This window comes from Simochromis diagramma, unplaced genomic scaffold (genome assembly GCF_900408965.1).
Source record: "Simochromis diagramma unplaced genomic scaffold, fSimDia1.1 OVJJ01000604.1, whole genome shotgun sequence".
NCBI lineage: Eukaryota > Metazoa > Chordata > Actinopteri > Cichliformes > Cichlidae > Simochromis > Simochromis diagramma.
The window spans coordinates 4,350,265-4,365,002 of NW_024387416.1; the positions used below are offsets into that span (position 1 = coordinate 4,350,265).

The 14,738-nt window shown below is 43.9% G+C and overlaps 1 protein-coding gene across 2 annotated transcripts in view; it reads left to right on the forward strand.

The window, feature by feature from the left end:
• The first annotated feature begins 6,926 nt into the window (after positions 1–6,926).
• plcb3 (phospholipase C, beta 3 (phosphatidylinositol-specific)) overlaps positions 6,927–14,738 on the forward strand; it is a 57,048-nt gene continuing 49,236 nt past the window's right edge. Inside the window, exon 1 of one of the 2 annotated variants that reach the window (XM_040012217.1) lies at positions 6,927–7,632. In XM_040012217.1, coding sequence (XP_039868151.1) covers positions 7,534–7,632 — 99 coding nt within the window. In that variant the 5' untranslated portion in view covers positions 6,927–7,533. The remainder of the gene's footprint in view (positions 7,633–14,738) is intronic. The other variant, XM_040012216.1, reaches the window with a different exon arrangement.

Genomic DNA, 14,738 nt, shown 5'->3' on the forward strand with positions numbered 1-14,738 from the left:
TATAGAAGGAAACAATAGAGCTACAACAGGTCAAAGAGCAAAATCCATTTCCAAACTATCTGTGTGCGTGAGCGCCAGTACACCAGCTAACTGGAGTTGTAGAAGCTGGCTGGGAAATATGGCTTTTTATGACTTCCAGTTAAACAGACCAGTGGAGAGGGAGGTCAGCATGACGGTAGTATGTAATGTTACAGCTCTGCCTGTACTGGTGAGAGTGAAAAGTGTGACAAATATGTTAAAACCTTATATATTCGGCCTACAAATCTCAAACTTGCAAAGATCAGGAGCTTCTGAAATGAGACGAAAGTGTGGAAAATGATGGCCTGTGGATGTGTGTGTGTTTCACAGTGGATCCCAGATTTGTTGTCCAACACTATTTATTATTATTTTGTCATGTCCAGTCCATGGCTCCACAACCTCCAAACCTGAAGTACACGTGCTACTTGAGTATTTTAGTTTTTCCTTAACTTTATACTAATTCTATTATAATTCAGTAAATGAAATGTAATTTTTCACTTTATTGCAGTTTTGTCTCCTTTAGTTACTTTTCTGTTTTACATCAAAAACATGACAGGAACTAATAACAAGCATACAAACCAAACTGGTGGGTTTAAACTTGGTTTGCATCCTGAATTTGACCTGGTTGTTCATTAGTTTGCAGCTGAAAGATTAAAGGCTGATGTCTTTACATTTTCCTACCTTCACAGTTCCCGATACTGATGCTCTGTATTAAAAGTCTCATAAGGTCAATATCTGATACAACTCAGAGAATATATGCATATACTCTGGTGATAAAAAATAAGTACATAGATAAATCCACTGTATGTTTCCATGCAGGACTACAAATTAATGACATGCTGCAACGTTTTAGCTGAAACTATACTTATTTAGTCAGAAATTCACCCAGAAAGGCAGTGCCATCTGCTTTGTTTCTTTGTTTCTTTGTTTATTGATGTTTTGACGAGCCATCAGGCAGCCTTCACACCTCCAACGGCCCCAACACACTTTGGACACTCATTCCCCCACCTCTCCCCCCTCCATAGAGCCATCACCACCATCAAACACTTCACCTACAACACTCCACTCCTCACCCCACACAAAGGAGGATTTCACACCACCTCCTCCCACCACAACTCTTCATATTCATGAAGCAGATGTGAGGAAGCAGTTTAAGAATCTGAATGCTCGAAAAGCTCCCGGCCCAGACGGTGTGTCTCCTGCCACCCTCAGACACTGTGCAAACGAGCTGGCCCCAGTGTTTTCTGGCATTTTCAACTCCTCACTGCAGGCATGTCATGTGCCTGCCTGCTTCAAGTCCTCTACCATAATCCCTGTCCCCAAGAAACCTAGTATCACTGGACTAACCTGTGGCTCTGATATCTGTTGTCATGAAGTCATTTGAGCGCCTGGTTCTCTCCTACCTCAAGACGCTCACGGCCCCCCTCCTGAACCCCCTGCAGTTTGCATACAGAGCCAACAGGTCTGTAGATGACGCCATCAACATGGCTCTACACTTCATCCTGCAGCATCTGGACTCCCCAGGAACCTACGCCAGGATCCTGTTTGTGGACTTCAGCTCTGCCTTCAACACCATCCTTCCAGACCATCTCCATGGCAAGCTTTCCCAGATGAATGTGCCTGATCCCATCTGCCGGTGGATCACTGACTTCCTGACGGACAGGAAGCAGCATGTGAGGCTGGGAAAGAATGTCTCGGACTCCCGGACCATCAGCACCGGCTCCCCTCAGGGCTGTGTTCTTTCTCCTCTGCTCTTCTCCCTGTACACCAACTGCTGCACCTCCACCCACCAGTCTGTCAAGCTAATCAAGTTTGCAGATGACACCACCGTTATTGGACTCATCTCGGACGGGGATGAGTCTGCCTACAGGAGGGAGGTTGGACGTCTGGTGTCCTGGTGCAGCCACAACAACCTGGTGCTGAATGCCCAGAAGACAGTGGAGATTATTGTGGACTTCAGGAAGCACACAGCTCCACTCCCCCCCATCATCCTGACTGACACCCTCATCACCTCTGTGGACTCATTCCGCTTCCTGGGTACCACCATCACCTCCGTCATTAAGAAAGCCCAGCAGAGGATGTACTTCCTGAGGCAGCTGAAGAAATTCAACCTGCCAACACGGACGATGATGCAATTCTACACTGCAATCATCGAGTCCATCCTCACCTCCTCCATCACCGTGTGGTACGCTGGAGCCACCACCAGGGACAAACAGAGACTGCAGCGTGTTGTGCGCTCTGCTGAGAAGGTGATTGGCTGCAGACTCCCATCTCTGCAGGACCTGTACACCTCCAGGACATTGCGGCGTGCAGCTCGGATCTCAGCTGACCCTTCTCACCCTGGACACAGCCTGTTTGACCTGCTCCCCTCAGGCAGGAGGCTCCGGTCCATTCGCACCAGAACCTCTCGCCATAAGAACAGTTTCTTCCCCTCTGCTGTTGGACTCATGAACAATAACGGGGGTGACTGTTCCCACCACTAACACATGACCCTACGCTGTGTTCACTGCATCATTCCATGTTTGGCACTGATCACCACCTGCACTCATGTATATATCTATCTACTTAGCACTTTTAATTCTTATTCTTATTTTTTTTCTCATGTCTATTTAAGCGTTATTTATGACAGTATGTTTGCACTAAGCACCGCAGCAATTTCCTAATGTTGTAAACCTGCTCAACATTTGGCAATAAAACCCTTTCTGATTCTGATTCTGATTCTGAAAGAGGACATCCACGTGGGGGAGCTGTTGACGTGCTCTTTCCTGTGTGGTCAGCTTTGTGATGCAACACAGAGACAGACACATGGGAGAAACTCTCTGGTTAAGAAGACTTATTTGTTTTAATGCACATGTCCCAGACCAGCTCCTTTGGGTTTACTAACTGCCTGAATAAATAAATATTCGACAAAAAAGGTGCTTTTCTATTTATTTCAATAACTGCCGCAATTTTGTGGAGCAGTCTTGCTCTCTTTTCCCTTTTCTCTCTCCGCCAAAGTAATAAATCAAAGCAGAACCTTGCAACCTGTACTGTATGCTGTGTACACAGTGTTGACTCACCTGTGCACAAATACACCTGTGCTTAACACAGGCTACTGTGATTGAGGTGTGCACAGGTAGGTATCAGCCCTGTATCCTCTTAACAAGTGAGGCATAGCTGGATCTAGTACGTCCACATTCCTAATTATTGCACAATCAATCTTGCAATGAACAAAAAGAGACAGTAGTGTTGCTGTGCAGCCACTAGATGGCATCATAAGATCAGATCGCAGTTGTAAATGGGCTTCGCGATCAGTAATCTATAATAAATGAGTGGATTCCCCCATAGGGAGCTCTTGGGGGCATTGGGGAGCTCTCATCTCATTTGGAAAGAGTAGACTCAAATGAATGGAGCTGCACCACAAGTAAATCAAAGTTCTTGTAATGTGAATCTGCATTGTGTCTGAATGCCTCTTGGGGTGTTGGGGGGCGGGACTGTAATCAGCACATCGCCTACACGCCCACATGATAGCTTTTCTCGAGAACACATTGACAATAACCCCGCGGTGTGGTGGAGACAGATGGGTCCGGCCTCCAGTGAACCGTCAGCATCTTCAGGCCAAAATCCCTGCAACACTGTTAACAGTAATCTGATCAAGTTTTCTCTGCTACCGTTGACTGAGTCAGGCCTTTCCCATTAAAGCTAGTCTGTGCACTGTATATGCTTCTGTGCGCAGAGCGAGGCCAGTGTGCGGAGAGACAGTGAATATGCCTGTGTGTCTTTGCACAATGTGTCTTTGTGAGTTCTTTGCTTTGCGTTGGAGAGAAAGATCTGGCTGTTACTAGACTGAGAGGGAAAAAGATCTGGGTGGTGGTGGTGGGGTCTTCCCGTTCTCCACATCTCTTCTATGCGTCCCTTATTTTGTTCCATTTTTATCCTTTGTTGCCTTTTTTTTGGGTCTCTTTTCTTAACCCTCTTTATCAGGAAGCTATTTTGATCATCTTTCACTTTCTTTATTCTCCTTCTCTCTAAATATCCAACTTGCTTTGCTTTCTTTTGTTTAACTGAGGGTAAACCAAACAGTAAGGAAGAATAAAGATTTCGACTTCCTTGTTGCATGAAAACTAAATGCCTGAGCGTGATTAGATCTCGGACTCACTGCAGTTACGTTTCCAGTCAATGCGCACTATTTCTGCGCCTTCCTTTTCACGCTTCTTAGCAAATGATACTTCCTTGTGCTTTGCCTGTCCTCCTTTGCATAATTTCCTTTATTCTTCCACTAAAGTAGTTGATGGGCAATTTAATTTAATTTCAGTTTTATTTATATAACGCCAAATCACAACGGCAGTTGCCTCAAGATAAAGACCAACAGTGACCCCTATGTGCAAGCAGATGGTGACAGTGGGAAGGAAAAACACCCTTTTAACAGGAAAAGGTTTAAGGTTTAGTCTCACCTTAGACACACGCACACACACTTCATACACAATACACACATTATTTGTGGTTTTTAGGTCATGAGAGATTTTGTTTCAGAGACCTGAGGGCTGAAGCACCCTCCAGGATCTTGATCTTACTCCAGGTACAGTTTGAAAACATGCAATGTAAGCATGTAAGTAATCGTCTGCATTCACTCTTTTATCATGTTTTGTTACCTAATCCCATTACCTAATTTTTTTTTCTTTGCAGATAAGCCTCAGCAGCCAATGGGAGCGCGACACCTGTTGGAATGAGAGATGAGATAGTGAGGAGGAGAGAGGGAGTTTGTTTAGCAGGGAGAAGATAGGGCAGCCAGAGGAAGAGAACTGGGTGAAACAGAGAGTGGGAGGTGGAGAGAGGCCTATTGACAGCACAGGTGCCCACGCTTCAAATGCAGGACTCAACCCAACATTGTTTGCGTGAACCCACAGAAGATGTGCATACATTCTTGCCATACAGCACAGAGACACGGCCCCGTGCTCATGCATGCGTGCTGCACTGCAGAAAGAATGCACATGCATCAATCCTCCCTGTGTTTGTGTGGTGTCATGCAAGATGCTGTACAGAAAGTTTGCCTCATTCAGGGTCAGGATTTTTGATTTCAAGGAAACGCACACACAAGACTCAATTGCTGTCAGTCAGCAAGCTGCAGCATATCTCACATTCTTGCCCAGCGTAGTTAGAGGAGTTGAAAATGTCAATAGTTGCCAAAAAAAAGAAACAATTTAAAAAAATATCAGTTGCTTTGGAGCACTTTTTTATGAGGAGTCCAACTTGAAACGTTGCTTGGCAGCAGGATTTGGACAGGCCCGTGCTCTAACTGTGCCACCTCCGTTGCTCTCATGCTTCTTTAAACATGATACGCTGCCACTGATCTGGAGGAGGGGAGGGGGGAAAAGATCTTCAGTTACCTCACCTGCCAGTCCTCGGATTTATTTCCTGTTTCTGTAACGCAGATTTGTTATCTTGAGCCCGTCCTTAATGGCGCATTCCAACTTCCTGAGTTACAGAACCACTCATTGCTCCAAAATCACCTCTTAAGCTGATTACTATGCATTTCCAATAACAGTGATACTGTCTTTTAATAACACTGCTGACTGTGCAGGCAATCTATCAGTGTCAACAAAGAAGCAGACTTAAAGCACTCGAAGGCGAGAGTAATTCAGAATGAAAAGAACTTGGTGATTGCTTTTGCACCCTGCAGTGAACTACAGGAAATGTCTCTAATATTTTCATGGGGGACCTACGTGCGCCTGTGATATTTAATGAAAAACGGCCTTACACAATATTTTATTCCTCTTACGTCAGTACCCAGCTTTCCTTGCCTCGTGCCTCAGAGCAATAGTTTGTGTCACTCTTCTGTCTTTGCTCAAAAGAGAAAATGTTTGTGTCCTCTCTGTACGCACGGAGAAAAGAAGAGGGATTTCTTTTCCCTTTATGTTGTTTTATTTGGAGGATTTAAAGATTAGCAGAATGGCGTGACGTATGGTGAAGATTCTGGGCTGCTGGTTGGCTAGCGTGTTTCTGTGTGGGAAGTTTCCGAATCACTCCGGTCTCACACTCTGAAGGCATGCATGCTATTTTAATTGGTGATTCTAAATTGGCCATAGGTGTGGTCTTCCGCTCGGCATTAAACACTAACAATACAGTGTCAAATCAAGTCAACTTTAATTGTATAGCACATTTAAAAGACATAGGGTGCCAGCCAAAGTGCTAAACAGACGTTCCCTACAGTAATACAGAGAAACTCCCAAATGACCCCCTATGAACAAGTACTTGGCAACAGTGGGAAGGAAAAACTTCCTTTTAACAAGGAGAAACCTCTGGCAAAACCAGACTCAGGGAGGGGCGGCCATCTGCCTGTGGTTGGTTTGGGGGTTCTGATTGGTTTACCCTAGCCTAGCAAAAAGAAACTTGGAACATTAGCTGGGCGGAGCTTCTTTGCTCAAAGCAAGAAGAGCCTGAGATGACCTTACCGTGACCTTGGCCATGTTTTATATGAACTTAGAGGTAAATGTAGGGGAAAGCATAACGTTAATGGAAGACAGTCTGAATTTGCACAATGGGAAGTTTGTAGATTGACTTCAAATAAGGGACCAAACTGTCTAAAAAAGGGTCATTATCTTTTAAATATGACACTTCCAGGTCTCCCAGTGTAATGGAAGCAGAGTTAGGATTGATCGGAGCTGTCTGAATGGAGTTGGGGAGATTTGGAGATGCCGAATCATGGAACAGGAACAATCGTGCATATATGTGATATGCTGGACCGTGTTCTCTGAGCTTTTGTTGCATGCATGCTGTACAGAGGAGACAGAGAAGCAGGCAGAGGAACTGAATTAAAACACACCCATTTTACTACACCCCCCCTCCCTCCACCCCATTCTCATTCTCATTCACTCAGCGCTATCTGACGCCGTCCCTCTCTCCTCTCAAAAATCCTCTCTTTTTTTCCCTACAGAAAACATGCAGGGAGGAGAGGAGGAGGAGAGAAGAAGAAAAAAAAACGCGTCGGAGGCGACAAGGGAGAGAGAGAGGAAGCAGAGAAAGTTGGTAGTGGAACGAGAGGGAGAGGAGAGAGGGGTCGACCAGATGGAAGGAAGGAAGGAAGGAAAGGATCTCTCCAAGGGCTCAAGTGCGTGATTAAAGGATTCTGCACAAATAAACAAATATATGAATCAAAGCTTATAATTTTAAAAAAGTGGAATTATAGGCGCGTCACCGCTTTGCGTGGACTCGGACAAGACACAGCGGCGGCGGTGCGCACTGAAACAACCCGAGTCCTGTCTTTAGTCTGGATTTTACTCATGTTCTTCAAACTCTCGGGGAGGCTCGCTAACTTTTAAGGACAGTGCCTGACTTTTAAGAACCTCCCTCCCTCCCTTCCTCGCTCGGTGTTTCAATTAACCCTCTCCCCGGAAAAAGAAGAAGAAGAAGAAGAACAGTAAAAGAAGCTCTGGGGCTGGAAGTGCAGGAAGGAAGAGCCTTCTGTTCCTTCCGAGGAGTTCCAAGTCGCCGTAGCCGGGGTTTAGGCGTTGGCACCCGGGCTGGGAGTCCCTTGTCATGGCCGGGGCCAAGCCGGGAGTCCACGCGCTGCAGCTGAAACCCGTGGCCGTCCACGAAGCGCTGAAGAACGGCGGCAAATTCGTCAAGTGGGACGAGGTGAGAATGAAATGTCTGAAAGTTTCCTTCAGAGCAAACGCATAATAGTGTGCCATTTATGTTTGCGTGTCGCAAAAGACCTCGAAGCGACACGAGTGCGATCGGCCGTCCTGATGCGGCACGCTTTGACTAAAAAGACACGACAAGGGACAACATGACAGTTTTGACAGTAGGCCCACTGTCGCGCGTGCCTGTGCGTGCGCGCGTGTGTGGCTGAGATGTAGACACAGATGTAATAATGTATTTACAGGTGTGTGTGCACAGTCTGTGCTCAACACAGCAGCGCACTTTATTTGCAAATGTGTGCGTTAATCAGATACTCCAGCCAAAAAAAAGTTCCCCATGTAGTCGCCAGCAGGCATCTGTGCTTGAATGTGAGTGTTGTGCTGAATTCTTGTCAAGCCGGTTTCCCCCTGGGCTCCGGTTCAGCTCAGACTTTTCTCTCTCTCTCACACACACACACACTCCCCTCCCTCTTCTTCCTTCCCACCTCTGCACCACCTTCCCTCCTTTTCCCAGGGGATTAAGGAAGAAGGCACCTGTCTCTGCAGGACTTACATCTATTTGGAATCAATGTTGTTTTTGTTTCTTTCTTTCTGTGATTAATTCTCCCCTCTGGTTTCTGCTTGTTTCTGAAGTGTGTACGGGGAAACCTAAACACACACCAGCCTGTGTCACTGACCTGTGTGTGTGTGTGTGTGTGTGTGTGTGTGTGGGGGGGGTGTCCATGTGTCTGGGCGTCCATCAATGATTAACGGAGTGGCTGACTGAAGGGCTCAGTCTGCAGGCCCTGTGTGTTGGATTTATATTACAGCTGCTCGCACTGTGTACACCACAGTGTGTTTATCCATGTGCGGTGCAGGTCATCAACAATCTCGCTGCCGGGCAGGTGTGTAGCTCCAATAAAGCCGTTATCATAGCAGCACTTTGCAGACATGGTGCAGTTGTGTTGACACACAAGACGCAGAGAAACTTTCAGCCAAGTGCAATTTAACAGGGCGAAAAAAAAAGAAAAAGAACCACAAGAGTGTTTGAAAGTAAGACAACTTATAAGCAACACAGCCCGACATGTCATCACAATAAAATGGTGTGTGTATGTTTCAGGCCTTCATGGAAAGTGTCTCGTCACGCAACACATTGAACTCCCTTTGATTTCCTTCCCTTCTCTCACACACTAGCTTTCTGTTTCTCTGTCTCTCAAAGGGAATTCCCAGGAAATGGTTATGCCGCTTATTAAGTGTGTGAACACTTAAAAATATGTGCGTGCCCTTGTCTGTCTCTCGCTCCTCTCTGTTTGCTGTTTTTTCCCCCCTCCGCTGTCAACAAGTGAGTTACGGCGACGCAAGAGGGCCTGTTGCTACTAAAACGTGCAGAGGAACGCTCTGCACGTTTGCTCTGAGGATTAAAATCGGCATCGCGAAGTGAGACTGTGGTTGAGAGTTTGGAGATTAAAGCCTCCGGCTAGTCGGTGTCCAGAAAGGTTCTTAGACATGAAACAGACTGAATTAATATTTAAAGAAAGCGAGAGACTCGGTGCTTTTATTCAGGAGCACGGGTCGGCTTCTTTCACACAGTCAGACTGTGAGTGAAAAAGATGCTTCTAATTAGCCAGCAGAGAGTCAACGAGCATCTCAGTTTCCTCCCTTTCCACACAGCACGATAAATGCTGCGTTAAAGCAAGTAAAAGTTTGGTATTTTTTGTGCATATTTTCAGCTCCGCATTCTTTCAGCAATAACTTCAAGGCTGACAAACTGCTGTTGAACTTACTCCCTTTGATTTCCGTTCGTTCTCTAACAAAACACGAAGAGTTAGTGTGTGTTTTGCGCTGCTGCACCTTCCTCTCGTTTTAATATAGGGCTAAAGCAAACAGCCGTTTTATAGCAAGTTATTTCACCAAAATCAACATATAAACATTATCTGGTGTCAGCTTTACGATGGCAGGATTTGAAGCTGCCTGTTATTGTACATTGGGCATCGTTGCCGTACGAGTGGGCCAAAATGGGCATCTTGAGTGGACAGATAACACACACGCCCGTTCGCTAATGTTTTAGAGAATAAACAGCTGGAAAAACGAAGGTTACCAGTTTTAAAGCCGTTAGTCAGCATTCATTTTCTTTCAGTTGTCTCCAAATTGATGCCTTGTCTCAGACGTAAGATAAGATGAGTTTTATTTATCCATCGCAAGAAACTCTTCAAGAAGAAGCACATTTTGCATATTTGGACTAGTAAATGACAAAATGGTTAGTGGAGTGGTATTTTCATTTGAATAAAAGCAGATGCTTTGGCAGTTTAGTGATCTGGAGCATTTAGGTGTGCGTTAAGGGTAACACAGTCTTCACAGGAAACTACATCCCAGCAAATTCACCCCAAGGTCAGACTGTGCAGTGCAATGCAGAAACTCTGTTACATCTCAGAGTCTACAGGCCTCAGTTAGCATTACAAATGTTCAAAGCTCACTACAGTACAATTAGAAAAAGACTGAAGAAGTGTGTTTTGTTTGGAAGGGTTGCCAGGAGAAAGCTTATTCTCTCTAAAAAGAACATGGCAGCCCAGCTGAGGTCTGCAGAATCCTGCACTGACCGACCGCTCAAAGCCCATTCCCACTGCGCTGTACTCTATGCCTTTAAGTACTTCCTAACACACACACTGTGAAGGATTCAATGGGGCAATTTGAGGTTCATTAACTTGCCCTGGGACACTTCAACATGCAGACGCCGGAGGAGCCGGGAAATGAACCACCGACCTTCCGATTAGTAAGGTCTTCGGGGCGCAGTTGCCCCAAAGTTTTCCTGTGGTTACACTTTTTTTTTTAAAAAATGAAGAAATGCACCGGTTATGAGTCAACACTGATATTTCAATTAATGTTTGAAATATCAGTATTTTTGTTGAATTATTTTCCCTTCTTTTTTTCTTTTGTTATGTTTTGTTTTCGCACAAAGAGCCGCCCTCATCTTTACTGGGGAAATAACAAAAAGGCTTTAAAGTCTTTTGTCACAGCGTCTTTGAACATTTAATCAGGCAAAAATGACCCACCCAACACACAGAGTCATCCTGATTGTACTAATATAAAAATCATTTCAGTCAGATAATTAATATATTTCAAAGTTTAGGAATGGAAACAAGAAAATGTAGGCGTGCGGCTTTGATTTGATTGTGTTCGATTTAAAAGTTTGTTGTTTTTTTTGCTTTTCCGACACAGAAACAGAACGATGCAGCTTTCCAGATTTAAAGCCTCAGAGGTGTGTTTAAACTGGACGTCATCTGCTTTAAATTGAGCGTGAATCCAAAATAATAGCGAGCCAGTAGTTTTGTAACTATTGGTGGTTGCTTGTCATTTATTAACTGCGATATTTAAGAATATTGAATGTGATTTTTCTCTTCTCAGAGTGATGTTCGCCAAAGTTTTAAGCCAGCTGTGTCACAGACTTGGTGTATTCCTTTAAGTACTTAGCAAACTGAGATAAGCATTAGGAAACACACACATATACAGAAAGTGCCTGAGGGCGGTACAGTTTGTTTATATGAAAAACCCTCATTCGACCCCCCTCTTTTCCTCTCTTCCTCATTACTTTGTCCCTCCCCAACATGTCTCTGATTTTTATCCTGTTCTTCCCTCACCATCCCTTCAAGCTTCAGCCTCTCTCTCTTTCTTTCCTCCGTTAATTCATCTCTCTTGTGTTTCACACACGTCACTCATTCAGCTGCTGTATTCTCTTCCACTTTTATTGTTTTTAGATTTCTTTAGCTCTGTTTCTGAATGGCCTTTAGGAAGTCTGCTGTAGGCACATCAAATGAGAGACACACACACACACACACACACACACACACACACACACACACACACACACACACACACAAATACTGACTCATGCTCGGGGGAGGAAGGAATGTGTTCCAAACTGACCCTCTTTCGTCTGTGATCGGGCTCGTCCGCACACACACAAGCGCACGTGCTCTGTGTGCACGCGTGGTTGTTTTGTCATGGGTGTGCGTTTTGTGTTGAATGACTTCCTGTTTGAGCTTGTTGTAAAGGCTCCAGAGCCAAACCATTTTCCTTCACTCTCCCTTGGTCCGTCTGTTGACTGTACCATTGCAGCTGCTCTGCCCTCTGCAGCTTGGCCACAATTCAATTTAGACAAATTCCAACTGGAATTTGGTTAAAATTCCTCCTAAACAGCCAATTAAACAAACAGAGACAGACAGTTTGTCCACAGAGTTGCTTGGATCGCTGTCAGTGTGCTGATATGAATCTTAAGAGTCGATTTAAAAAAAGAAAAAACTTTAACAGCATTAACATTTGCCTCTTATGCAGAGTGTTTGCACGTTTCATTCAATCGATTTTTTTCTTTTTTTTCTGTCTTGTTTTTAGAGCACACGCTTCCATGTTCGCTTTGGTCATTACCAAAATGAATAGGCCAAGTAGACTTTTTCCGAAATTTGTGGACTTGTTTATATTCACGTTGCATAATTACAAGCAGACTTGGGCTTGTAAACAAAGTCCCATGGAATCACAAGTTGCTCATTAATTGTACAGAGGTTTGGGAACCTGGCATCATTTTGGGATTACAGGTTTTGGCTCCATTTCAAAACCCTGTAAGTTGAGTGAAGCACGCTGGACCATAAAATGCTTGCTTTTTGGGCTCATTTCCCACAATCTGGTTGGGATTATTTTGTCAGACTTGAAATACTGCACAGCAGTTCACTTATAGGGTCGCAGAACTATAATCTTGGTGACAGCTGAAGAAACTTAAAGCTGCTGTTGTCCTCTGTGTTTATCAGGACCGTGCTGGCAAACCAAACTGACAGCCAGCACTTGTTCACAATTCAGAAATTCCATCTAGGCGTTTCTTTCTGCGGTTGCCATTACTCTAATCTAGTTTGAAGTACACTTCTGTGTGCTTTGGATAAAGTCATGAAAGTTAAACATCATATCAAAAGCCAAATATGATATTTGGATGATTGTGAGTCTGTTTAATTTTAATGACTCCGTGGTCTGCTCAGTTATAATACCCCATTCCCGTTCAGGTTGTTAAAGCAATAGTTTGAATTCTGGAAATATTCTTATTTGCTTACTTGCCAAGAGCTCAATACCTCCATCATATCTGCAGGCTGTTTAGTGCTTAGTTTAGAAAATCAACTGAAAAATGGCGTTGGTCTGATTATAATAACCTCTCAGAGTAGCTTTGCATGATTCGTTGTTTAAAATAATGCTTATCTGTGTTAATTCCGACTATAATGTTATTGTGTTTAAGTCATAATCTAACTGTTTAAATTTTACATTTTTACTCAACTAAATATCATAAAATTATAGTAGACTTGATCTAAAGTCGATTCATCTGACTAAAATATAAAGTGTAAAGGTTTACTGGTGAGAGATTGGATCTCGTCTCTCTGGAATGTTTTCATCTCATTTTTATTTGTTGACGAAATAAAAGTTTTTCTACTCGTGCAAAAAGTGCAAAACTATGCAACCTTGGTGCAGCCCCCTCGTCCTTTGTCTGAAACAAGCCATTGTAGCTTCCTCCCCCTATAAGTGCTTAATATAAGCACCCACCATGGCAACAGTATGTGCTAGACAAAAGAAAACTGTAGTTTGTGTTTTAAATAGATTTTATAGACCAACACTATAAGTTTAATGTGAGGCATGGGCTCTTATGCATGTGACGATAGCACGTGGACTGCAAAACTGTCTGGATCTGTTGTTGAAGCATTGCTCTCCATTCCTGGATAAGTGCAGCCTAAAACTTGGTTATGACCCAGCATGTTCTGGCGTGTTCAACAGAAAACCTACTGAGACTAAATGCTGGCCAAGCAATCATCTGGATAAACTCCTGATCGTTGGCCATTGTGCTGGTGAAACGGGCATAGTGTGGGGTGTACATGCTGGAGCACCTCATCACCTCATTGCCTCTGTCCAGTCAGATATTCACAGAAGCCTATCAGACCAGACATGATGCGCTCATGGATGTCCAAGACAACATCAACAGCTCAAACATGCGCGGCAGCATCCAGGATGACGCACGGTGGCACTCATGCCAATGTTGCACTCGCACTGTTTTTTGTGCTCTGACACCACTGGCTTGAGAGTGCAGTCGAGTGCATTTTTATTTGATAATCAAATCATGAATCTTACCACTGACTAAGACCAATCAACCAACCAATCAATCAACTGGATTTTCCAAGAGATTAAAATTATGTACAAAGAAATGGATTAAAAAAAAGACATAGTCATTAGTCTTTTTTTAATTACACATTAGTCTATACATGACAAAAAAAATATATATATATATATATATAACAGAACCACTTTAAAGTTTTTGGCCTCCATTAACTCTATCGAGCTGTTTTTATATAGCTGCAATCATCCATGCACTGTGGCCCTCCTGAGGTTTTTTTTTTTTTTTTTTTTTTAGAGCTTGCCCAACAGAGATTGCATGTCTAAATAAACACTTTTGATGCATTCTGAAGGACTGATCTTCAAGCTGCCAGCTACCTATAGTCTGGATGATGTCCAGTTGCACGTGTGAGGATAGAGCAGCTAATCATCCAGAGATTTCACAGCAACCAAGACAGTATCATGTGTCCTGCCCCCCGGCATGCCCTACCCTACATATCATTTCCAGGAGTGAGAATGTCTTCTGTTGTGCTCTACATGTGAAAAATGGGCAGCTATGGACACCATCCAAACCTGAGTCTCACCCCTCCCCTGGAGTTCATGCCTGAAAACTGATTCAGGCATGATTGATTCATATTTTGGTTATTACATCAAACTATTTCGCTGTAGTGCAGGTGGTGGTAGCATGCCAAGACATGTTACAGGAAGTCAGCAAAGGCAGAGAGGAGGAAGGAAGGTGAGCTCGGTGTAATCACACTCCTGTAGTGGTTTAGTGAGTTCCTTTGAGGTCAGACACCAAAATGGGAGGCAGTAGGAATTTGTTGCATCTATATAACTAACAGAGGCTGGGTGAGATGTTGTGACATGTTGTTATAGATGTTTTTTGAGTTCCTTTTTTAAAATTTTGTTCATAATTTTCAAGGGATTAGAGTTCTAACACTTGTGTTGCTAAAGGTCTAAAGAACAGGGTGTGTTTTAGAAGAAAAAAGT